General features: G+C 37.5%; 1 protein-coding gene across 1 annotated transcript in view; it reads right to left on the reverse strand.

Moving 5' to 3' along the window:
• The window catches only part of Taf2 (TATA-box binding protein associated factor 2), a 44,165-nt gene extending 22,137 nt beyond the window's left edge, over positions 1-22,028 (reverse strand). The window contains exons 1-13 of the mRNA XM_045766934.2: positions 21,838-22,028; positions 20,107-20,195; positions 18,056-18,110; positions 16,410-16,573; positions 15,937-16,153; positions 13,759-13,997; positions 12,444-12,581; positions 10,126-10,209; positions 8,911-9,124; positions 6,135-6,389; positions 4,775-4,876; positions 2,438-2,544; positions 1,169-1,301 (exon numbers count right to left, since the gene is read on the reverse strand). Of these exons, the coding sequence (XP_045622890.1) occupies positions 1,169-1,301; positions 2,438-2,544; positions 4,775-4,876; positions 6,135-6,389; positions 8,911-9,124; positions 10,126-10,209; positions 12,444-12,581; positions 13,759-13,997; positions 15,937-16,153; positions 16,410-16,573; positions 18,056-18,110; positions 20,107-20,144 (1,746 nt within the window). The 5' untranslated portion in view covers positions 20,145-20,195; positions 21,838-22,028. The remainder of the gene's footprint in view (positions 1-1,168; positions 1,302-2,437; positions 2,545-4,774; positions 4,877-6,134; positions 6,390-8,910; positions 9,125-10,125; positions 10,210-12,443; positions 12,582-13,758; positions 13,998-15,936; positions 16,154-16,409; positions 16,574-18,055; positions 18,111-20,106; positions 20,196-21,837) is intronic.
• Between the last annotated feature and the right edge of the window lie 3,040 nt (positions 22,029-25,068).

The raw sequence follows: 25,068 nt of genomic DNA on the forward strand, positions 1-25,068 counted from the left end.
ATGTTTCACCTACATATACTTTGTCACAATTTGTAAAGATTATAGCATACACCCATGCTGTGGTGCCCTTTTGTTTTTAGTTCTGCTTCTGACGAGTATAGTCAGAATCAGATTATGGCAGATGCTTTGAGCAGAATCCCTATACTGGCATTATTGTAGGTGTTGGTTATGTCTGACTGACTGTCCATTTGAGAGAACGGATTGTTGCTCTGTTTTCCCACAGATGTAATGATATAAATGTTACCAGACCACTAAAACCCAGCATATAAAACCTAAAATTTGGGAATGTAAATATAAACTGCAACTTATTTACATGGAATGAAAAATTTGTCGTTTGCATTAACCATAATTTACCCCTATCACAAAACAACTTCCTCTACTACTGTACTTAAAATGTTCTTGCCTTTAACTCCCCAACTAGACATCTACAGAATATTAATTTAAGGAGCCAGAGAGACATAACATAGTCATGGCTTAGGCCCACTTGAAATTAAATTCCTCTCCTTTTTTCCTTAATGTCACATACATTCTGCTATTCATGTATTGTAAAAGGATTTGATATATTTCAAGATCAACCTCTCTCAACTCTCAATTTGCACCCTTGCATACACTCTTCATGGAATATTATGAAAACTAATTCTGTAATTATTTCTTTCTATCCTTTTCCTTCTGTAAAAGGGACCATAATGGCATTAGTTCAATCGTCTGGCACCTCACCCTCCTGCCAGGCCAAAATATATTACAGCTATCATTACCTCATCCTCATACCTGAACATAACCAGTTATAACATTCATACCACAAATCTTCCCCATACACAGATTTTAGTTTTCTTCAAAATCTGTTAATTCCAAAACATGTTATTATCACTTTTTCTTCACCATTTCAAACCATTCACAACACCCACTGGAACATTAAGCTCCTTACACAGGAAAAGTTCAAAACACTATAAATAAATGAGTTTTTTCAGTAATTAAGTGTTACAGACTTAACAGTAATTGTGAATTTCAGTGATGATGATGGTAACACGATTCTTCTCTAATGAAGAAGAATAATGAAAAGCTTTTCTGAAAATACAAATATTAAACAATATTCAGAGGTAATCACCAATATGATAATTATTGTATCTAGATTTCTAAAATATATTATGTACAAGAACATTTAAATTACCTGATGTTCAATTTGCAATGTGTGTTTAAATGTTCCATCCAATTCTTGTATCCACACCACTAATGGCCCAACATAGCGACGAATTCCCAGTTCACCAATATAGCCTTGTTCAATGGTCATTTCCACAATGTTTCTGGTAAAAAACATTAATTATAACACGTTGTAGCACAAGTTATAGCTAGGAAAATACATAAACCAAAGGCAGATGACTCACTCACTCACTCTCTCTGTATGCATGTGTAATTACCTCAGTAATTACTTAAGTGTAGTATAGGAAAAGAGCTATACTCATAGTGCTCTGTCTACCCAGTACTCTGTCATATGATGCTTTTAAACTACTAACTTTTTTGGCTTCCCACTTGTTCTAACAATCTACCACACTGCAAAGGAAAACTTTCTAATATTTGTTGGGACCTTTGTTTCCTTGGCTTGAAGCTATGACCTCTTATTCTTGAAGTTGCAGGTTTCAAGAATTCCTATGCCAATTTTTATAGATTCCTTTTACTATTTGGTATATATAGTGATCATATCGTCTCTTTTTTTTTCTTCTATCTACTAGTTCTGTAAGTCATTTCATAGCATGTTTCTGGTTGCACTAACTTTTTTCCAAAATAAATACGCTTTCTGAAATTACAGAATTATTTTTCTTCCACTTTGCTTTTCATTATTAAATCTTTTCACATATATTTTAACCCTCTTTATTCTCCATCCTTCCCTTTCAGTTTACATCTACAGCCCTTCTTAATCTTTTTATCAACTGCTCTTGCCACTTTTTCATTCCAAAAGCACTTCCTCTCATTCTTCAACCAGTCTGTGCTCCACCACAAACCACCTTAACATTCCCAATCAAACATTCCTTTTATACCTCCCAATGGCAGTAAAATTCATAATGTTAAAGTCTCTTGCTCCAATATCACTCGGTTCTCCTTCTGTATTTATCTTCAACTATTTGTCCTTTAAATTTTAAATATTTATCTCTTCACGTTTAACATTTCAATGAGGCGCCATCATCAATATATCCTATAATTTTATATTACATAGCACTATCATATGATCAGACAACTATACAGTCCTCTTGTCACTGTTTTATCACATACACACACAAATCAATTAAAAATAAAATAGTTATATATTGTACACCCAATACTGTAAATATTTTTATGATGTAATTTAAAAAATTAAAATGTTTCTATTTTTTACTTTACATAATTAAAATGTCAATTCATAGTACATGTATTCTAATACCATAACCAGCAACTGGGAAAATACCTTTTCCGGTTAAAAAGGAATTTCATATTAAATTTTGCATGTCCACCTTGACGGACCCACTGATCGCAGAAGACTGTGATGTCTTTTCCAGTCACCGTGAAAATTGCCTGTTGGAACAAAAAATTTGCACATAGTATTCTGAAGAATATTATAAGCTTTCAAAACTGCTCAAAGGATAAAGCATGCAAATAATACAGCATATTCTACAATTATTGGGCATGTGTGATAAATATGAATACATCTGCTATGAGCCTTATTTAAATACTACATAGTACCGACCACTAACTAAAATTCCCCTTAAAATTAAATATTTAAACTTATTTCCATCCTATCTAGCCAGATACTTTTGTTCAATAGTTAACACTACTGTAAGTGCCTATTTTTATTTTGTTTGCTTATCAAAGCCTTCAGAAACACATCATTAATGTTACGCATGTGACTGAAGACAGTTAACAGTTGGTGTGACATAGCACTATGTGAATTTTACTGCTTCTTATCAAGATTATCGTGTGCTACAAAAACAAACAATTTTGGCATTATTATTTATAGGCACACAAAACCATTGTTTACATATTGTTTTTATAAAAACATGAATACAAATTTATTGTATCACTTCCTATAATAAAAAAAAAAATGAGGATAAATAGCCCGAAAGGGAATATTTCAAGAAATAGAGAATTTATGCAAACTCAAATTGGGTTTGAAATTATATTATCCTTTAACAATTATTTTAGAAATCTGGGTATGATGTTTGACAACCATAAAAAAAAAAAAAGCATTGAATGTAATGAAACGTCATTTTCTGGGTGAGCCCCGGAGGCTCCTTGGAGCTATCATGCTAATATGCAATCTTTAGACTAGGGCAATAATCAATGGGGTTCTGCCTACCAGAGACCACTAGCCAGAACATGGCCCCCCTTCAGAGAGATGAAAGGAGCAATGGCCCTGGAAACCCCCTTCCTCCCTGTGGTTAGGGGTTAGCCTTATCTGCTATTGACCGGAGTAGAAGGTAGGCATAACAAAACAGCCCCTACATGGCAAGAAAATTACAACCAAAAGCCTAACAGAGAGGTAGAATTCCCTCAATTCCCAAAGAAACAAGGAAACAAGCAAACAGCACACCACACCGTCGCGTTGCTCTTCTGCACAGCTCCTCCCCACCCCCAGGAGGGGGTCGTCATACCCCCCATAGTCGTCATCTCTGGCCTCAGTATCTCAAGCAGTATTTCCCTTCAAGGCATACTCTGCTGTTTTGTGGTGTGGTGGCCAGGTGTACCTGAACTGTACTGGGGCTGCATGCACTTAGGGTGGCCTTCCTTAAGTTCCCCTTGAGTGTCAGGGTTATCTTCCCTGGTGTGTTCGGGAACCACTTCCGTAGGGGTTCTTGCTGCTCGGCTTTTACCCCGCCCTTCTTGCCAGCTGGGGTTTTCATGGCTCTTGTTTGGCCTTGGGTAGGCAGCGGTATTGTTGCTGGTTTTGTTATCAAGGTGTTGCGCAGCTTGCCTACCTACAGCAGCGACCAGTTACTGTTTTCCCTGGTGACTTGGGCACAGCCTCTGGTTTTCACTTTCCTTGGACCTCCTGGCAGTTTCCTTTCTTGTTTTGCTGGATCCTACTCTTTTTGTGGTTAGCATGGTACCATGGACTGCTAGTTCTTTATACATGTACATGGTTCCTTCATCCTGGGGTTTGCCTTACCTTAGGGCCCGGTGACTGCACTTCTGTGTTTTCAGCAGGCATTACAGGCGAGTGGACATAACTATGTTGTTGATGTCTATTGTGATTATGCCAGAATACTATATCCAATCATCTTGACTTAATCTTAAGGATTAAGTCCAACATAGTCACTGACTATAAATACTGTATAATATTCTTCTACCAGGATAGTTGGGGCAAGTTTGATTGGCAGTGTTTGTGGTTAGCAATAATGAGAGTAATGGTATGACTCTATATTCCCAACTACACACAAACAGAAGAGACCACCAAATTATTATTTGTAACAAGAACAGTTATTGTTACTTAAGTGCTATGTGGTTATCTCTCGTGTTGTATGTCTTCATCTATCTCTTATGAATCATATTTAATTTAAAAATTTATAAATTAAATTTATTTGTTGATATTAAATAGTATAATTAATCAAGGTGAACACTGATCTTTCCAAGCTTCAGTATATCTGCCTTTTTACATATTCACCAATTACAAAATATTCATTATTGAAATACTCTTCAATGTATCCTCAATGTATCTTAACTATAAATGAATAACTTAACCACCCAGACAACCAGCGAGATAAATAAATGTGAATAACAAATGATACAGAAAGCAAGTTATCCATACCTTTGTGAAGGTAGCAGTTGACACAAGCATGTGAGACCAGCCTGCTGGGTGACCTTTGTTGCCAACTGCGATCAGTGCCAGTGACAGATGTTTATTAAAAACCTAAAGAAATAAAGACAAAATAAGTTTCATATATACCCTGAAACTATATCATGAACACAATAAGAGTAATTTCATGAAATCGTCAAGAGACTAGACGTGATAGAAGCAATAGATGAAGTGATATGATAAGAATGGAAAAAAGTATAAAAAATTCTCATGGTGTAGTTACAGGATTTTATAATCCTGTAATATTCAATAGTACACAGAAATGCACCTGAAGGGCTGAAGGAAAGTAGCAAAGACACATTAATTAACTGACATAAACCTGTGAGATTTTCTAAAGTGCTTGGACAAATCCATAAGATGGTCAGTTCACTTATCTGAGTAAATACAGAGGTCTCGGCCAGGACCTGGATAAATCTATTTACATCCGCACCATGAAAGTGTACAAGGTGATCACCTACTCAGGCTTTTAGTGGACATGGCCTAAACCTGGTGTGGGACAGGCAAAGTCTAATAGTAGTTCAGTTCTGTTTGGCGATTCGATGTTGCCAAACATCACTCTGAAGGAGGTCGAGTGTTTTGATGCCCCCCTCTGTTTTTGAGGGGCAGTACACTTTTGTAGTCGATTGATCTGATCCCTACATGCTTCTAACACCATAAAGGAGAAAAAGATTTGGATGAATACTTGTTAACTGTGAGTCGAGATAGTCACCAGAAGCCCAGTGTATTCATAATGTCCTGTCCATACCAGTGACAAACTAAAGGAAGCTTGGAAGGGCTTTGAGTGTACAGTAGTTGAATGAGCATTCTAGAGTTCATTCCAGGTTGGATTAATTGTTCTACATTGTCTCTACATCATGTGATTACCTGACCTGACAAGGATGTTTAAAAAGATCTGTTGTGCTGGTGCAGAATTTTGACCTGTCCTGACTGTACACTGTCCTGCCCACGTTAACAGAAGAATCTTGCTTTAGACACCAACCAAGAAGTACATCTCAGAAAAACTATTGGTGTTATCAAAATGTGTGTAACAGAGTATTTATATATCTTCCTCACTTTAAATATTACAAATATTATTAAATAATGTATTACTTACATTAAATATTACATTATATTATTACTAAATATTACTAGGAGTGTGTGTATTACACACACACTCCTTATTACTAAAATTAAATATTACTAATAAAAATATTACTAAATATTACTTATTTTACTATAAGTAAAATACAGTATTACTTTAATAATATTTATTTATATTCATTTTCTGAACTCATGAGTCATTACTAGTAATAAACTACAAGGTATACTTTACCTGCATCATTAGTTCTTGACCAATACGAAACTCTAACATTCGAATAATCAGATGTGCTTTTTTATAATAAACACTAATATAGTGAGGAGACGATGCATGTGGATTCTTAACAGAGAAATAGAATGTATCTTTGTTAGAGCTGCTGTTTGAGGTCATTGGCATATTTGGTCCATTCTGAGGTTCATTTGGCGAAGAACTTGGATCCAGTACTATACCCCCAAACCTTTCTTCGTATTCGATGATCTCTTGCAATTCCTGGAATAATCATAAAAATGGATATGCTAATTTCCTTACAAAAAATTAAGCATTCAGTGTAATATAACACCTCTCTTACAGACCCCACCTGAAGCCAGGTGGGGTCAAAACATGAACACACACCCTCTCAAATAACAAATGGGCTCCAACTTCAAGGCATTCAACCAGACCCCAACCACCAGCTCCCCACCTCAAGATAACCTCAAGATAACCCCTCCCACCCCATCGCTGCCTCCCTGGAGCTAGCTCTACTTGAATCATGCCACACCAGGCCCTTGTGGGTTATAAAAGGTCCAGACCAGAGCCAAAAATTGGTCCGCTCAATGGAGGCACAGGGAACTGGGGAAAGAAATATCACCAGAAAGAAAGAGTGCTCCAAAACACACAATTGCAAGGAAAATATGATAAACCCTGACAACATGGAATACAGTAGTTAGGGCATTGATACCACTACTTACAAGAAGCCTACCAAAAAAGAAAAATACAAACGAAAAAATTGCCCATCCAAAGTTCAGTTAAGCCCCAAAACCAGGAAGACCAAGAAAGTCCAAAGAAACCCACCAGGAAGATGAAACGAACTAACTAAATGGTGTCACCTGGAAGATCAAACAGGTAACTGAAGAACCGAAAACCCAACAATGGGATCAGAACCAATGGAACGTGCACCAAAAGAGAAAACTCACAAACCAACCAACCCAGCCACAAGCACACTGCAATGACCAGTGGATCCATGATACCACTAAGTATTCAACACCACAGGTCAACACTTGAAATGCCCAAGCTAAGCAAGTCCGGAAAAAAGGGCAACCATTGCCCATCGTGCTGACACGAGCAAACCACGAATGGCCAGCGCAAAGATCTCAACCCGCCGTCCCTGCCTGTGATGAACAAGACCATCCCAGATAGGAAAGCGAGGAAGTCCAAGGTAGCGTCACTGTCTGAGAACCAGCACTACCTCAACTAGGAAGGAGTGAGGCCCAAATCCCTGAAGACAGCGCCAGTGGAGCAGGGGGAAGAATCCCCCTGCTCCAGGGAAATTTAGTGCACATAAACCCTGTGCACCATCAAACAAGAATAACCCTGTCTGCTCCAACCTCAGTCTCACAGAAGAGTCAGACATATGCACTACTCAGAGGTAGACCATCTGAGAGGATACAGTCTTGAAGGAAAAGACACCTGAACACTCCAGGAAAGTAACTACCTGGGAAGAGGGCAATGCCAGCAAACAATTAGAAAAGGCAACCCTAAATACATGTAGCTTGAGGCAAACGAGTGACTCAAGGTCCACACAACAGTAAGACTTATAAACACTCGCATAAGCACAAAAAACTGGAACAAACACAAGCAGAAGCTATCTGCATGACAGGGTTCAACGGCTAGCCAACACCTGCTTTAAAAAAAAAACTTGGGACCAATAAGTTGATGGTGACACGATGAGCACATGCATTGGTAGCACCCTTATGTGACTAATATGCCATTACAGGATTGAGACCAAGCTTCTAGTGTTGCCACTTGGTGGTTGGAAAGTAAAGGGGAAAGGGGGGTGGACTTGTGGTGGTATTGAATAAAACACCACATTCCTTGTTATCAGAGTTCATATCTTTCTTGCAATTGTGTGTTTTGGAGTGCTCTAACTTTCTGGTGGTATTTCTTCATGGTTTGGGTCAATCTAGTATCCCCAGCTCCCTGTGCCTCTATTGAGTGGGCCAGACTCTAACTGTGGTCAGCAGTAGGCAATTTATAACTTGCAAGGATCTGGTATGACATGGTATATGTAGAGCTATCTAGCTCTAGGGAGCCATTAGTGCCCACTAGAAAAATCCATAGAATATGAAGATATATATTTTTTTTAAATATCAAAGACTGCCCAAAAAATTTATTAAAATACTATTAGGCTTCCCTTTATATCCAAAAGATATATGCCTGAAAAATTATCTGTTTAGCAATATTACAGTCAGATCGTGATTCCCAGTTGGCTGTGAAAGTCTCGGGATCCTGATAACAAATGGATGGCCTTGTAATACCAGTTCCCTAAGCTCTGGGGACTTACCAAGAGGATGCACAGAAAGTAGTGGCTTTTCAATTCACTCAACTATTTTTACACCAATAAATTCTGGTATACTGCTAGTACAGCGCAGCACAATTTAATTCATAAATATTCAGCTATATACTATGTAAAAATTCCACTGAATAACCAAGATTAGCCTATGCTACAAAATGTTCAGTAAAAAATAAAGTGAAATACAATATATACAGTACTGTATTGCAAACCAATTGTTAATTACTGTACATACAGTATAAAGAAAATCCTTTATATAAATTATATATTTCTAAATATGCAGAAAGATGTGTTCTGCAATTTGCTATAAGAAAATTCCAAGACACTTGCTGATAAATAGCCAAGGAAGAATTTTGGAATGTGGATTTTTCACTAATGCAGATTATACTGTGCTGAAGATAAATTATATTAAACCAATATTACATGTACAGTAATCATATTGGTAACTATTCACATACTTACACTATGTATCCAATCCTTGTAATCATTAAAGCCAAAATGTTTTTTAACATAGAGACTCATGAGATAGTTTGAGATCCCTGTGGTGAGCCAGGCATCGGCCCAGGCATGCCGAGAGAGAAAGCACCCAAAGAACTGTTGGGCCACACATAGTGCCATAGTTTTTCTAGTTTCATAGACTTGATCTATAATTCTGTTGCTGCACAGAAGATTAACACTGAGGAAAAGAAAAGACACTTTAGTACAGTATTGTGTTATATGATGGTATTTGTAAATGCTGAATACAGTACAGAAGTATTTCAATCACACAACTTTACAAAAGAAACATCTCTGTCATGGCTACATCTTGGGCTAAACAAAATAATGTGTTTATGACTTGCATTTAGGGAGGACTATACTTTGAGGGTTGGTCCAATTCCTAAGTGTATTTACACAATGTGAGCAACACTTATGGTGTTTCATCTTCCAGATTCCTTTTGTCATATAAAACTTTAAAGCTTAAAATGATGATGACACTTCTCACTCATTTAATTTGTTCCATCCATTTACCACTCTGTAATAACTGAATTTCCATACAACCTCTCTGGCATGTTTGTTATCATAACTTTAACCTTTGACTTCTTGTTCTTTTCGTTGTCCGCAGGAACATACCCAGCATTGAATGTAATGAAATCCATTTTCTGGAGGAGCCCCAGTGGCTCCTTGAAGCTATCTTGTTGAGGTTACATACTAAAGGCTCACATCAGTCGTGGAAGTTCTGCTTGGCCTACTAGGGACCAGAGCCAGTACCTGGCCTCCCTGACTGAGGTACAGGGAGCAGGTGACAATTCACCACTCCATTGGAAATAGCCTCCAGAAAGTCAGATACGCTTTACAGACAACTGAAGGAGTCACAAAAAACAGCCTTGAAACTTGTAAACAATTCACATAGAACCAGGATTCACTCAAACTTGTTCGAAACTCAAAAGATTTTGCCGGATTTCCTGCAAAATTTCCTTCACAACATTCCATACCCTTCACCATCTTTCCTACCATTCACCATCTTCCCTACCCTTCCCCACCCTTCATTGCCAATTTATTTTTATTTGGCACAAAATAATAAACATAATTCTCCACTAAATTCAAATCTCTAAATGATGCAACAAGGATCTGGTCACAATTTAGATAAATGGTAACTTACTGAACCATAAGATAATTAAATATACATAACAGACTTACTCAAGAATGCTCATGGTGGCATAAGAATGCAGTGTGCTATATGCTTCATCAACATATACTTGTTTGTAGCAAGAATAGGGGTACCTGAAAAATATAATACAAACATTACAGGGAAGAATTACATACATCTATGACCAGCAGCAATAAAAGATATATTCCTTCAATCAAGAGTACATTTAAAGTAAGATTTGTTAAATATTTTTATATCTATGACCAGCTGCGGTAATATAAATATTCCTTTAACTAGAACACATTTAAAATAAGATTTGTTAAATATTTAATCACCACAACCTTTATTATATCTACATGGGCCAACAAATAACAAAGAGGCATCTACACCTTTGAGTTGTGGAAGGTGGCTTGGGAAGAAAGTGTGTAATTGAGTTAAGTGAAGATATAGGAAGAGAGGTATGCTTCTGATGCCCCGTTTTCCCCCAATAATCTTTGCCTAAGATGCTTTGAAACTACTAATGGTTTTGGATTCCACCATCACCTTGCTTAACTTGTTATAACTATCTACCACTCTTCTTGCAAAGGGAAATTTTCTATGCTTCTTTGGCACAATTTGTTTCCTTAACTTGAATCTATGATTCTTGCCTTGAAGTTAGATTTAAAAAATTCCTCCTCATCTATTTTGTCAATTCATGTTATTATTTTGTGTGTAGTGATTATATTACCTCCATTCCTCCTATCTTGTTGCTTTGGAATGTTCAATTCCTCCAACCTCTGCTCATAGTTCATATTCAAGTTCTGGGACCCATTTAGCAGCACATCTTCATACCCTTTCTAAATTCCTTATGTACTTCTGAAGATATGGGCACTACACTACTGTCGCATATTCCAATTTTTGTCTTGCGTGTTGCATGCGCATTTTTTTTTTTTAGCATTTCTCCATCCATATATTTAAACATAGTTCTGAAATTTGGTAGTGTAGGTAGGTAGTGTAGACTAAAAAGGCCCTTTACGTGGTCCACTTGTGACAGACAGCTTACTATACGGAACAACTCCCAGATCTCTTCAATGTCAGGAGTTTTAAACAAAATTTCACATAATTTGTAGGCTAAGTGTTCCCCCTATTCTGCATTTCATTATGTGACACTTATGTTGAATTCCATCTGCCATGTGTTGGTTATTTTGTCCTGGTCATTTTTAAGGGTAATACAGTCACTAAAGTCCCTGACCTTCCCCTAGCAATTTTGCATAATTTGTGAACGTATTCTGGTAACTCAGTATTCTTTCTGGTAGGTTATTTATATAGATAATAAACATTACTGGTGCAAGACCTGAACCTTCAGGTATTCCACTAGTGACACTTTTACAATCAGGTATATTTCCTCTCATTACTGCTTGCATTTGCCTGTTTGTTAAGAATTTTATCATCCAATTTACACTCACATGCCACATATTTTCCATAACATTTTTATTCTTTATAAAGTCTATTGGTCTAACATGCCATGTTTCACAAGTTACCCATCTCTACTCCTCTAATAGCCAAAGTAAGAATGAATTTATAAGAGTACAGTACTTTAAAGCAGGATTCTAACCAGGGTCCAAGATGTGCAATGTATACATGGCTACCATTCCTCCTGATTTTACCTGGATATGTGATAGTCCCCTCTCTTGCTCAGGAACAATGACAACATTGTCCAAATTTGTCTTAATATCTCTTCCTGGAGAAAAGGTAGTGTGTGGCTCCATGTATATTGGAGCCCAGTTTGACAGTTTGACTCATATTGCCTAAAGTATATACGTTTCTAAAAAAAAAAAAATCAGAAAGCTACTCCACCCAATTTGAATAAAAGAATCATTGTTGTGATCATACAAGTGTGTTTAAATTTGAAGTCAATATGGTGAAGTTATCAAATTCTCATAGAATGCAACGCATATTATTCAACAAAAAAAAAAAACTCATCCTTCTGAAATTATAGTATTTATAGTAACTATTTGGTTGAAAATACTCGTATGTAGTAAATGACCACCAGAAAGTTGATATAATTTTATATTACTGAATTCTGGCAAACCAGAAACTTTTTTTTAACTGCAACATAAATATAAGACCTAACCTCTCCTAGCAATCCTAGGCCCAATACATGCTATCTTAGGCCTAACATAATACATATGTGCAATACTAGACCTAGGAATATTAAATTTTTTGTTTTTAGTTTTATTGATTTTTCCAGACTATATATAAACTAGTGGTTCAGCACTACATATTAGTACTTTCGACCAAATAGTTACTGTAAGTACTATCATTTCAAAAAGGATGGGTTGGAAAAAAACATTTTGCGCCCCTACTAGGTTTACCTAATAAGACATACCTAGTGGATAGAAGTTCTTCATAAAATTCAAATGCTTCATGCAGGTATTTACTAGTTGCTTTCATGAGAGGTAACAACTGTGGAAGGCAGAAGTGGGTGATCTCATTCATGAAGGGATCCACATAGATCTCAAATGGCCTGTAAAAAGAATCAATGGCAATTTATTTATTTTGGTGAATAAGCATAATAAAAATATTTATATGAAAATGTAATCAATAAAAATTATAGTACAGTATAATACTCGGCATTACTTAAACTGTGGTTAAATATTATCTTCTTTTTAATGTGATCAAAAAGTGAACAGGAGCTATTTAACTTGAATGCTTACTCTAAGTCAAGCACAGTGAATGTTGCACTGGATAGATTAATGACAATCAGAAAAATTTACAAATAAATCTTGATGCTTCTGATGTCACCAATATTTTTGTAATGGAAGAAAAAGTTTCCAGTCCAAGCAGCAGTCTAAAGAAATGAGTTCCATGCATGCAATCATACAGTGTATTGTTTGATTATAAACACACACTCTCCACCCACCACTAGCAACATGATCACAATGACAAATTTCCATCAGAATCAAATTTTGTAGCACATTGCCAAATACATCCCGCCAACACCTGAGGGGTAGGCAGACTCCGTATGCTCAAACTGGTAATTCGGGGAATAAGTATCTGCAGAATACTGCAGCATTGTGTCAAGTCACCACACACAAATGGTGAGTTTTAATCTCTTACCTTCTTCCTGCCCTGAGGTTTTGGAAATCAACTCTGTAGGACAATTTTTTTCCTTTCTTTTGATAGCCACTGCTGTATACTTTTGCCTTATGGAACATCAGAAATGAGCAGCTTGGAAATCAAACTCAGAGTGAATATAAAGAGAGCCTTTCTGAGCAAAGCACCTTTATACTGCCACTCATGAATGCTCACTGATTCTCCTATGCACAGTTTTTTCTCTGTGCCAATCAGAATATGACAGGGCTTGAGGCTGGGAACCTGGTGTTAGCTTGGGTTCTGACATCTGATGATGGTTGGAGGCATCAACCAGTTGGAAACTAACAGCTTATGTGATCCCCAAGAAGGCCCAGGTAAGGCTTTGTGTGTTTATGGTATTCTTTCTCTTGTCACTCTGGATTGGACCATGGAAACAGTCAAAAGAAGTGCTATGTGGCTTAATATGGAAAAAAACAAAAGTTATTAGTGTAGATATTGTTCACAAGCTATTTTATTTAGTGGGAGAAAACAGTTAACATGTTGAACTGTATACTCAAAATCTACTGTACAAACAACATAGGCTAATATAATTTTTCATTATAACTTACCCTACAACAAGAGCTATATTTGGTGCACAAGTAGGAGTCGAAAGGCAGTAATGGAATGTTTTACGCCTCATATCCTGAGTGTAGACAACTTCTACAAGGTCTCCACAACTAACAGCAGTCATAAAATCATCCACTGTGAATTCTAACCCCCATGTACACACCTCACTCCAAGTGTCAATACATGGAAACCACAGACGAGCACTGTTTTCATGTCCATAAGTGAACATATGAGCAGCTTTCTGTACGAGACAAAGAATTAGGTTTCAATGATGAGGAAATTATAAATAACAATATACACAGCAAAAACAACAGTAAATTAAGACTGCAACAGACCTTCATTATCATATATTAAAGGAAATTTAAAGTAATTTTTTCTCAGCCAAATTTATACAATACAGTAAATCCTAAAATTAACAAACCTTGTTTTGGCGAATCTCATGTTGAAACACACACTTTACAGGCCAGATTTACTCACCTGATTAGACAAACAAGAATTGACCATAGTGAGGGATGTAGGGGTTTGCTTAGGATGTTGAACCAGATTAACCACTGCACTGCGCAAAGCGCCTTTAGGCGCTCTGAGATTTGTGCTTTTTGTTTTTTAATTAGGCTATATTTTAATATTTTTAAATGTTTTTATTACTCTTTGTGTTTTGAAATAAAAATAGTTGACTTTCGAAACATTTAGACATTAACTTTACCTGAACAATTATAAAAATAACAAAAATATACCCTTGAGAATTGCACCAAGACATTTTTGCCGAAAATGGGTGAGCAGTGCAGGGGTTAAACACACTGGTGGTAAGTTACCCATCATATGATAGGTTGAAATTCAAATTTCACTCAGTGAAGTTAGACCATAGAGTATGTGAAATATTAAGATTTGAATGGTAACTCTCGTAATATGGCTTCAATCACTTTTTAATGATTTTTCATAGATGAGAGCAACATTAGAAGAAACAGCTGAAGCAATGCCATTTTCTTGTCTGAAAAAAATCAGACATCTCACAAATGTCTCCAAAAGACATCTTCGGTTCCAACGAACCCCCTCACTCCAATGAGGGGAGTGAATCAGGGGCTTGTCCCATATAATTCGGCAAATCAAGGTTGTATTGAAAGCCATCCAATCACCCCATGCCTATTATATTACTCAGTAATTTGTTCTATAAATCTTCAATGCTACTCCCAAGTCATTACAATACTGTATTTAATAGATATTTTCAGAACCTAGATTACAGTATTCATCCAAAAACCTATCCAAACATTATAACTATTCTTTCATTGTCCATTTTTGTGTTTAACCCTTGGCCTACACCCTCGTTTATGTGAAACAATGCCCTGGTGCATGAGAAATAAATAAATTCCTTCTAATATTGTTAAAAAGCAATCCCTGATCACAGGGAAAACGAAATTGAATGAATTACTGTGGCCACTGTGAAGCCAGGAAATCTCGCAATAACATCACCATTAATGAGCATTCATGAAGCAATTTCCTTGTGGTCGTCGCCCTGGGCCAGGCATGGAACAAAAGTTGCCATAATGATAGTTTAACATATTGTATTTATTTTGATGTCCAATTTATCTTTCTGATTTTTTGCATGATTATTATTCAATAGCATGTCATTTGAGAAATTTATATATAGTAATAAAATGTATGGAACATTGGAATGATAAAATATAATCATGTCACTAAATGCACACCATATTATACTTTTTAGAACAATAAAACAATGTTTTTCCCTGTTATTACACTGTATATACAGTTTAAGTATAACTATCTACATTTTCATGCACCATTACGAACCATTAAGTATTTCTGGTGGGTGTAATCTTGCAACCAGTTAACAGAGTTCAGTCTAGCCCCCACATGTTTTGCACCAGAAAACAGGATGGGTCTCAGTACTGACATTTATGATATCAAATGGAAGTATGAATATGGTACCTTGATGATGGTAGAGCAGTTCCTTGGTAAATTACCAAAGAGATACAATGATCAAACACATACAGTGCACTGCATCACACCCAGATACAAGTCTTAAGTATGAAGCAAATCTGGTGAGGTATTCTTTCCTTTGAAAATTTGGAAATTATTTGGAAATTTCTTAGAACAAAAATACAAGGCATAACCATTAAAAGCACTTATGTAAGGATATCTAATACTGTAAAATATTTACGTACCTCAACTAATGTACCTTCGGTATTAGGAACCACAAAGTGTAAACCAGATTGAGGTTTTTCCAGAGAAAACTCGACTCCAACTCTCAATGGCTTTCCTTCCTGGATCATGTGCTGTGCTTCTGAAGGAACAACGATCACCAGCTCCCCGCGCCCCACTTCAGGATCCACCGAGGTCACTCCAGTAGACTGGCATTTGTTTAAATAATCCAGATTTCTCCTGTTGTTTTAAAGAGATAACGTGCATAAAAATTAATTGCCAAATGTAATGAAATTATGAGATATTAACCTATAAAGAAAACCCAGTGATGAAATACATACCCAAGAACTTGACAATATTGTTAGTAAAATAAAAGTTCTTGATAAAATAGCAGTGCAGAAACCCTGCCCCCCTCCCCCACCCCACAAAAAAAAATTAGTTCTTTCCAGTTCATATTGATTTTATCACTGTATGTGACATTCATAGCACCACTTACTGTTTGGAGTCTTGTTGACATACTTCCAGTAATGGGTCAAAATACTGGAATTGTACCTCCAAAGCATCATTGAGGGTAACACGGTACACACAGCACTGTTTGCAGTTCAGCCAAATATATCGAATGCTGTCCTTTGAGGGAATGAGTGTAAGTTCAGTGAAGCCCTAAGGAAAATGAGAAAAGAAGTTATTTTGTGAGAATAGTTTCCAGTAATGATTTATTACCTCCCATCTATACCCATAAACTCAGAAAGGAAAAAAAACAAGGGAAATTTGTATGGACACCACACAGAAATAATTGTTATAAGCACACACACAAATATGATACCTTCATCATTATGGACAAGATTAGCAAATATATGAATAGAAGTAAAAAATCTAAAAAAGAAATTATTCAGGATACTATGTACAACATGTGTGAAACTAACAGTAAACGGGGAAATATATGTATTATGGAACCATACCTTCAATGAAACAAGAAAGTTTGAGAAACTAAACATTGTACCTTCTGTTTTTTTTATAGCTGTTCTATCATAGCCTGGCCTGGGGCCAGCCTATCCTGGTGATTGCCTAGTCTATGAAGCTGTCTGTATTCAGAGCCCAAATGCCACATAACCATCACAGCCAGGTTGATCCAATAACAGAAACAAGTCAAGTTCCTTCCTTAAAGCTTCTACTGTTGTTCCAGTGATTTTTTTTATATTTGTTGGTAGGAGGTTAAAGATTTGCTGGGGTGCTTATATTTAGTTTAGGTCATTTATTATGTACCCAATACCCATTCTGTGGAGAGTAATGGAAAAGATTACAGAGGCTTATGGAACCTCACTTTCTCATCGAGTATATTTTACACTTCCACTCCAATATGTTGAAATTTCACTGTGGAGGTTTAGAATATGGTGCACAGTCAATCAGGGAGATCCTATGTAACAAATCTATTTAGTTTCTATGACAGGCCCACAGGAAAGAAATGGTTCAGTGAGTATATTCATCTGAACCTAAAAAGGCTTTCAAGAGTGTCTGACATAAGAGGTTGTTCTGGAAATTGGAACATACCGGAGGAATGACAAGAAGGCTTCTAACATGGATGAAAAATTATCTGAGAGGAAAATGAGAGTGGTAATCAGAGGCAATGTTTTAGACTGGAGAAAAATCACTAGTGTAGTACAACATGGTTCAGTTCATTTTTTATATAAATGAACTACCAGAAAGGATACAGAATTATAAGAATATGTTTGCTGATGATGCTAGGATAAGAAATTTAGATGATTATCATGCCCTACAAGAAGACCTGACAAAATAAGTATCGAGCAACACTTTGCAAATGGAATTTAATGCGAATAAATGCTACGTTATGGAATGCAAAACAGAAGAAAATAGGCCACACACAATGTGCAAATTATGTGAACAAATTTTAAAGAATTCTGATAAAGATCTGAGGGTGGTTCTAGACAGAAAACTGTCATCTAAGGACCACAAAGAATAATCTACAACTATAATAATTATTATTATAATCTAATACAGTACTTCAAATAAAGTTGAAATACAGTAGAACACATTTCATTATTTCGTGTCTCAATTACAGTACCTGTGAAAATCCTAAAATTAGTATAAATGAGGTTTGATATAAATATCTGTACAGATACTTACAATAACAGTCTGTCTTATAAAGTTGATGCCAGTCAAACTCAGGATTTGGTGTGACGTACTGAAATTATTTAAATCAGTTAGTGAAGGAATTTGTATGGCAATACAGTGCAACCTCAATTCAGTGAACTATATGGGACTAACCCAAATTCATTAGAGCGAGAGACTCATTGCAACTGCAAATGTCTTCAGCAGATACAGTACTTGTATGATGCAATTTTTTTTTAAGACAAGAGAAATATACTGCTATGCCTGTTTCATTCTTCTAATACTTCATTCATCTACAATAAATGTAAAAACGTGATTGAACCATATTAAGAGAATTACCATTCATACCTTAATATTTTCCATGCTCTACAGGCTAATTTCACATGGCAAAATTTTAATTTGTCATATGATGGACAACTTCCCGGAGGTCCTGATTGCAAATAGATTTCACCCTTATTACAGTATTTCGCAGGATCCAGCCCCCTTGAAACTTATTTTTTAAAGGTAGGGCCAAGACCCCAAAATGGTGTAAATGAACCAGGCTTACCAACTTTCACACAAGTCTCTGAACTCTAGCCTTGCATCTCAAGCAACTTCGCATGTCTCCCACTTTGCTGAACACTTGTTCTGCAAAGTGGGTAAATCTAGCCTGGAAAGTATGCAGAGCAATAGGTGGTTTGCAGAATTGAGGCTCCCCAAATCAAGGTTACACTGTATTATACATATACAATACAATATACAAGATCTAGCTCTATATCAAAATTTGTCTCAGATTATATATAGCACAGTTCAAACACCTATCATCTTTAACACATATTCCTACTGCAACAATAAACCAAGATGAAAAAAAATTATAAGCACTTAGATCGGTAAGTATTTCTTTACATTTAGATACTTAAGTGAAACTAATGTGATAGAAGGGCACATCTCCATAACCTGGCTGGATATTTGTGAATCAAGTGAATTTATAAACCCAGCACATATTATTTCTAGTGTCTAAACTTTGCAATACTAGAAACTACACTGTCTTCCTCAGGAAGATTCTAATTCTCACTGTACAGCATAGCCCCTTACCTCTACAATTAGAAGTAATAAGAGACAATTATACTGATATAAGTGAGGAAAGGTTACTTGAGAAGGGAATTACAGAAAAATGTAAAGCTCAACTAACTGCACGCATTCTTCAAATATGTAATGGCTATAGACAAAAAATAAAATACACAAGTTAATGGTAGAGAAAAACAGTGTTAAAATTATGTCAGCAAAAGGACTAAAGTAAAATTATCAGCATTTAAAAAAAAAAAAAGATAATTCAGGCATCAGATGATTGTCTAGAAATTAGATAATATAATTATGACAAGAGAAGATGTTAGGAATTTTCTTAAGAGAAATAAAAATGTTAACGACCAAATAAAGTTTCTTTATGGGTATGGAATGAAAGTGCAGAGGTAATGAGTCTACTGTTATGGGTTATATTTATGGTATCACTATATGAAGGCAAAATACATGTGGTTGGAAGCTAGCTAACAGTTCTTGTTTAAAATGTAAATGAGACAGAAGAGATCTGCAGCCCACCTTTAGAAATACTGTACACAAAATGAAGAATGGGTCAAGGCCATGTAAACATATGAATCCCAGAATTTAATAATATAATCCATGAGAAATGACTAATGCAATTAAAAATTACCAGTGTAGAGAAATGATATTGATGAGTTGATCACTACATCTAAGATGGTGAAGAAATGTAAAAAATTTACAAACATGAAAAATAAAAACAAAAAAGAATGAAGAGTCACCAATGTATACTGAAGCAGCAAAGAAGCAATGGAAATATCAGAAGATTCTTATTGCAGCAGAATGGTAAATAAGGAATACTTGTATATTTTAAATAACTTTAAAAAATATACTGTATATAATAAGAGACTTTAAAGAAGGGATACCACATGAATAGACCTCATTCTGTAACAATTAGTCACACAGTATTGTACTTCTATATTGAAAATTGAAAATTATTTATAATTTTTTATGGACTATTTAAAATGTAATAAAGTAATTAGGATACTTATAATTTATATGCTTTCTGTATTTCTCTGTCTTTCTTCATTTTTCAAATTTTTGTAGTTTCTCTCTGCTACGTTTCAGTGTCTGATATCATCTGAAAATAATACACAAGTATAATAATACAAAGTTGAATGCAAATATAATGTAATCTATTCTAAAACATGTTACACTTTCATTTTTTATACTTAAGCCAAAAAAGTGCAGAAACAGTAAATTTAATCTCTTTATATTCGTGATTGCAAAAAGTTTATTAGAGCATCAATTCATTTTTAAATCTAACACTAAATTTTTTTCCCAGTATATAAACTGCCAATTAATTTCCACAAAGGTCTGTAATTATGACAGATGCACACAAATGAATAAAGTAAAGAAACTGTTCATACTGTTCCACCCAGCAATTAAAGGAACTTTCAGGAAAACATGTGTGAATAAAAGAATACTGCAGAAAAAAATAAAAATAATAAAGTACAAAAAATTCATGGTAGAGAGAGGGCTGTAATGGGCTTGGTTTAGACATAGCCATAATGAAATGTATAAGTAGTTACAACTGTGCCAAGAGCATGGCTTGTGGACTGACAGGATAGCAAGACTGAATAAACCTTGTTATGGGATACAGTTTGGTAGAGGAAATGTTGGAACCACAGGTGCATGCATCATGGAACACCTGTGAAGATGGAACAAATGATCACCAGAATAGTAACTGTCATTCATAATTGTTAACTGGATGGTACACGGACCATTCGCTAATTCCAACCTCAGTAATTCAAAACTCCAAATAAATCAGCCAAAAAACTACTTTCGAGACCTTGCTTAAATTGTCCTTCTTACGAGTTAAATTAAATTAAAATTAAATTTTTTATTTAGGTAAGGTACATACATACAAGGTAAGATACAAAGTTGATGGATTTATAGATAGAGCTAGTACATACAATGCCTAAAGCCACTATTACGCTAAGCGTTTCGGGCAGGAAAAACATTAAAGACTAAATCTTAATACTAATTGAGTTTAAAGTATAAAATGTGTTGAGAACAAATAAAAATAAAAAAAAAGAAAGGGGGGAATATGGCTGAAAAAGCAGCACAAATACAATTAGGTCGACAAACAGCGTTGTTTAAAAAAAAACAGACATGGGTTGACAATAGAGGGGTAAGGTAGGTTACAGGGAATTTATTAGGTAGTGCTTCGTTTTTATCTTAAACTGGTTGAGAGAGGTACAGTCTTTAACATGGTTGGGAAGGTCATTCCACATTCTGGGTCCCTTGATTTGTAGAGCATTTCTAGTTTGATTAAGTCGTACTCTTGGAATATCAAAACTGTATTTGTTTCTGGTGTGGTGCTCATGGGCTCTGTTACAACCTTCAATGAAGCTTTTGAGGTCAGGATTGGCATTACAGTTCAGCGTTTTATATATGTATAATACACATGAGAGAATGTGCAGTGATTTAATATCTAACATATTCAGAGATTTGAGTAGGGGTACTGAGTGATGTCTGGGGCCAGAGTTGGATATTGTCCTAATAGCAGCTTTGTGTTGAGTAATAAGAGGACGTAAATGATTTTGGGTAGTAGAACCCCAAGCACAAATACCATAGTTGAGATATGGATAGATGAGGGAGTAATAGAGAGTCACCAGGGCAGGGCGGGGTACATAATATCTGATCTTAGAACGAATGCCAACAGTTGTTATTGATGATTAAGGGGCGATAACAAACTTTGAGCTAGCCTTAAATCGGACCTGGGAGACGTTGAAAGGGAGCGAGGTCCCTAACAGCCACTTCTTTTCTCCTTCGCAACACGTGCAGTTTGCATGAGCAGCCACTTCAAATAGCAGGGGTGTCTGATGATGCGTCCATTTACATCTGTATCCTTCTCAGGGTAGTGTTATTGTGGCGTCAGACCGTCCGTCGTAACGGGGTAAAACGGTCCATTTTCTATGATTGGCAGTTTGTGCTGGACGACTTGGATACATAATATTTATGTGTGATGGTGAATTTGTCGATTTAGATTATCTATTTAATTATAACCTCATAATTTATGTAAACAGCATATGTCAACTATAATAACTTAATTACATACACCGAAATTCTTGGGCACGTTTCCTGTGTAGCAAATAGTACCCGGTTGTCAAATCAAATCAAATATTTATTCAGGTAAAGTACATACATACAAGGTGAGATACAAAACGTTGATGGATTTATAGATAGAGCTAGAACATACAATGCCTAAAGCCACTATTACGTAAAGCGTTTCAGGCTTTTATTGGTGTGAAATAGGGGGCGACGAAGATCGGGGGGATCGGATGTGCCCCGGCGTATCCGTAAAGGGTTAATCACAAATCCTAATGGCGAAACGAATGACGCGTATCACCAGACACCAAGATGCCTCGCATAAAAAAACGCAGACAGGCAGATGATTGGAGAGCCCCAAGAGTTTCCCTCAGGGTGACGAGCACCAGCCCCGACCCACACAGAGAACACCGGGTAGCAAAACCAAAAACTCTGCCCCAGCTAAAACGCAAAGGTCATTCGATGCCCTCCGGCAGAGCAGATGCCACCACGGCTGAGGGTGCCCACCAACTCGCGGAACCTCTCGGCCAAGTTTGCGCCGGACACCGTCACCCCGCCAGGAGAACCAGCCAGAAAAACTTTCAAAACCTATCAACCGTCTTGTGACCCAAGGCCATGTGTGCGCTAGTCGTCGTATAAACCGTACCATTGAATAAGGATGTCAAACAGCAATATCAAATCCAAATCGCGAAAACAGAACGCGATCCGACGGTTCCCAGGCGGAGGTGGTACCCAGACGTCTGCTCATCGGCAAGGTTAAACCAGATGTCCCAATATCCGGGTATCAGGCCACTGTTGTGAGGTTGCATCCTGGAGTGGGTCTGTAGTCCTCGATACAGGACTACAGATAGGTGAACAGGTGCATTAGGCAATAGGAAACGCGCTCAACCGTTTCTGTCCCGCCAGGGATTAGAACTGATTGCGAGTCGAGAACGAACCCGACTGTACCCGACTGTAAAAAGAAACCCGAATTTCTAGCAAACATATAAACAAAGCCCTAGCAAACAAACCTGAAGCACTAGTACACAAACAACCACTGAAGCACAACCATGTACGAACCGGAGCACAACCATGTGCAACCCAAAGCCCAACAAGTCACACCCCTGGATTTATGTAATCGGAACCCGACAAGTTATGAAACCGGAGCCCGACCAGTTGTCTAACCGCAAGCCTAGCATGAACGAACCAAACAAACAACCTCTGAAGCACAACCATGCACGAACGGAAGCCCGACCATGCACAACCCATAGCCCAAGTGACACCCCCGGAGCCCGACCAGTTATTTAACCGGAGCCCGGCCAGTTATTTAACCGGAGCCCGACCAGTTATTTAACCGGAGCCCGACCAGTTGTGTAACCGAAGCTTGACCAGTTGTGTAACCAGACCCCGACCAGTTGTGTAACCGTAAGCCTAGCAAGTATACATCTCATCCAACCCCCATAAAGCTAAACAGTCCCAGAGCACAACCAAACTCCATTCCTAGCTCGACCAAACAAAATTCTTAGCGCTACCTAAAACCCTCTGTAGCGAGTAGATTATCCCAATAATATACTCGCTCCAAATATAGTGTTAATGTTCCTGTCAACCTTTGGAGATGAATGAGGTGAGGCGTTGCCCGGGCAACACGGTGAGATGTTGCCCGAGCAATATAAGCAGCAAGAATAGCAAACATTAACTAGTCTACTTTCAAGTGTGGTCTAGAGCAGACACTTGCGAGATACTGTACCGACGCTCAGTGCGCTCAACTCACACCAACTTATCACCGGTGTACTTCTGTATATTCGACCAAATATATATATAGTATCTTAGTGTCTGTGTTTATTTGTCACCATACTTTACGTAACAATAGAACCGTTACATTGGTGACCCCAGAGAGTTTCGACGATACCCAGCCACGATGGACTACAACATGGACTCTCACTGGACCTCCACTGCTGCTGCTTGCTGTGGACCGCAGCCACCTGTCGTGGAACGTTGCCAACACCCTTGCCACAGCTATGATTTTCATCGCGATCATCTCTGCATTTTCATCTACTACGGCTTGCTGCTCCACGATCACTACTCACTCATCTGGCAGCTTCATCAGTAACTACATAATGTGGGATCTACAGCCTGCCCTGCCGACTCTCCGTCGCTGCCAGGGCACTGCTTGTTCTACAGGGGCGCCCACGAAAGCTGCTCTTTCGTCAGATTCATCTACACGTTCACTGCATTTTGATACTCTGCCGACTCAAGCCCTTTGCGCAGTACAGGACTTACAGCTTGCGTTTCCGACTCTTCGTCGCCTCCAGGACAATTCAGCTCTAGCAGTGATTCCCTCGTTGTCCTAACTACGTGCCTACATTACCTCCTAATGTCCTAGTGCCCGAGCCCATCCGCCCCGGATCTAAATGCTCCACCAGCGACCCAAGGACGCAACAATTATGCACATTCTTCTCTCCTGCTATACCGAGCTTGTCCACACACTGCCTACATCTTTTAGTACCAGACTACAATTTCCACAGTCAACAATGTAGTACTCGGCGTGTACAGTCCTAATCAACCCAAGACGCTACAGCTTCGACACAGAGCAGACAGCAGACTACGACCGCATCGAGCCGCCACGCTCTCGCTCCCCGAGTTTAGACACTCACAATTCTCAATCGAGCCGCCACGCTCTCGCTCCCCGAGTTTAGACACTCACAAATCTCAATCGAGCCGCCACGCTCTCCCACATAGAGCTCCACGACTCCGGCCTCACTCAGCTCTCTGCTCTGCTCCAGGCTTCGTCTCAACGTCTGCGACACTGCTAAATCCAGAGACACATCCGCCGACTACGCAGTTCACTTTTCGACCCCAGTTACCAGCCGCACCACAACCTGATCCTACGACGACGGACGATCCTGTACGACCTCTCACCC

The sequence above is a fragment of the Procambarus clarkii genome, chromosome 89 (assembly GCF_040958095.1).
Source record: "Procambarus clarkii isolate CNS0578487 chromosome 89, FALCON_Pclarkii_2.0, whole genome shotgun sequence".
NCBI lineage: Eukaryota > Metazoa > Arthropoda > Malacostraca > Decapoda > Cambaridae > Procambarus > Procambarus clarkii.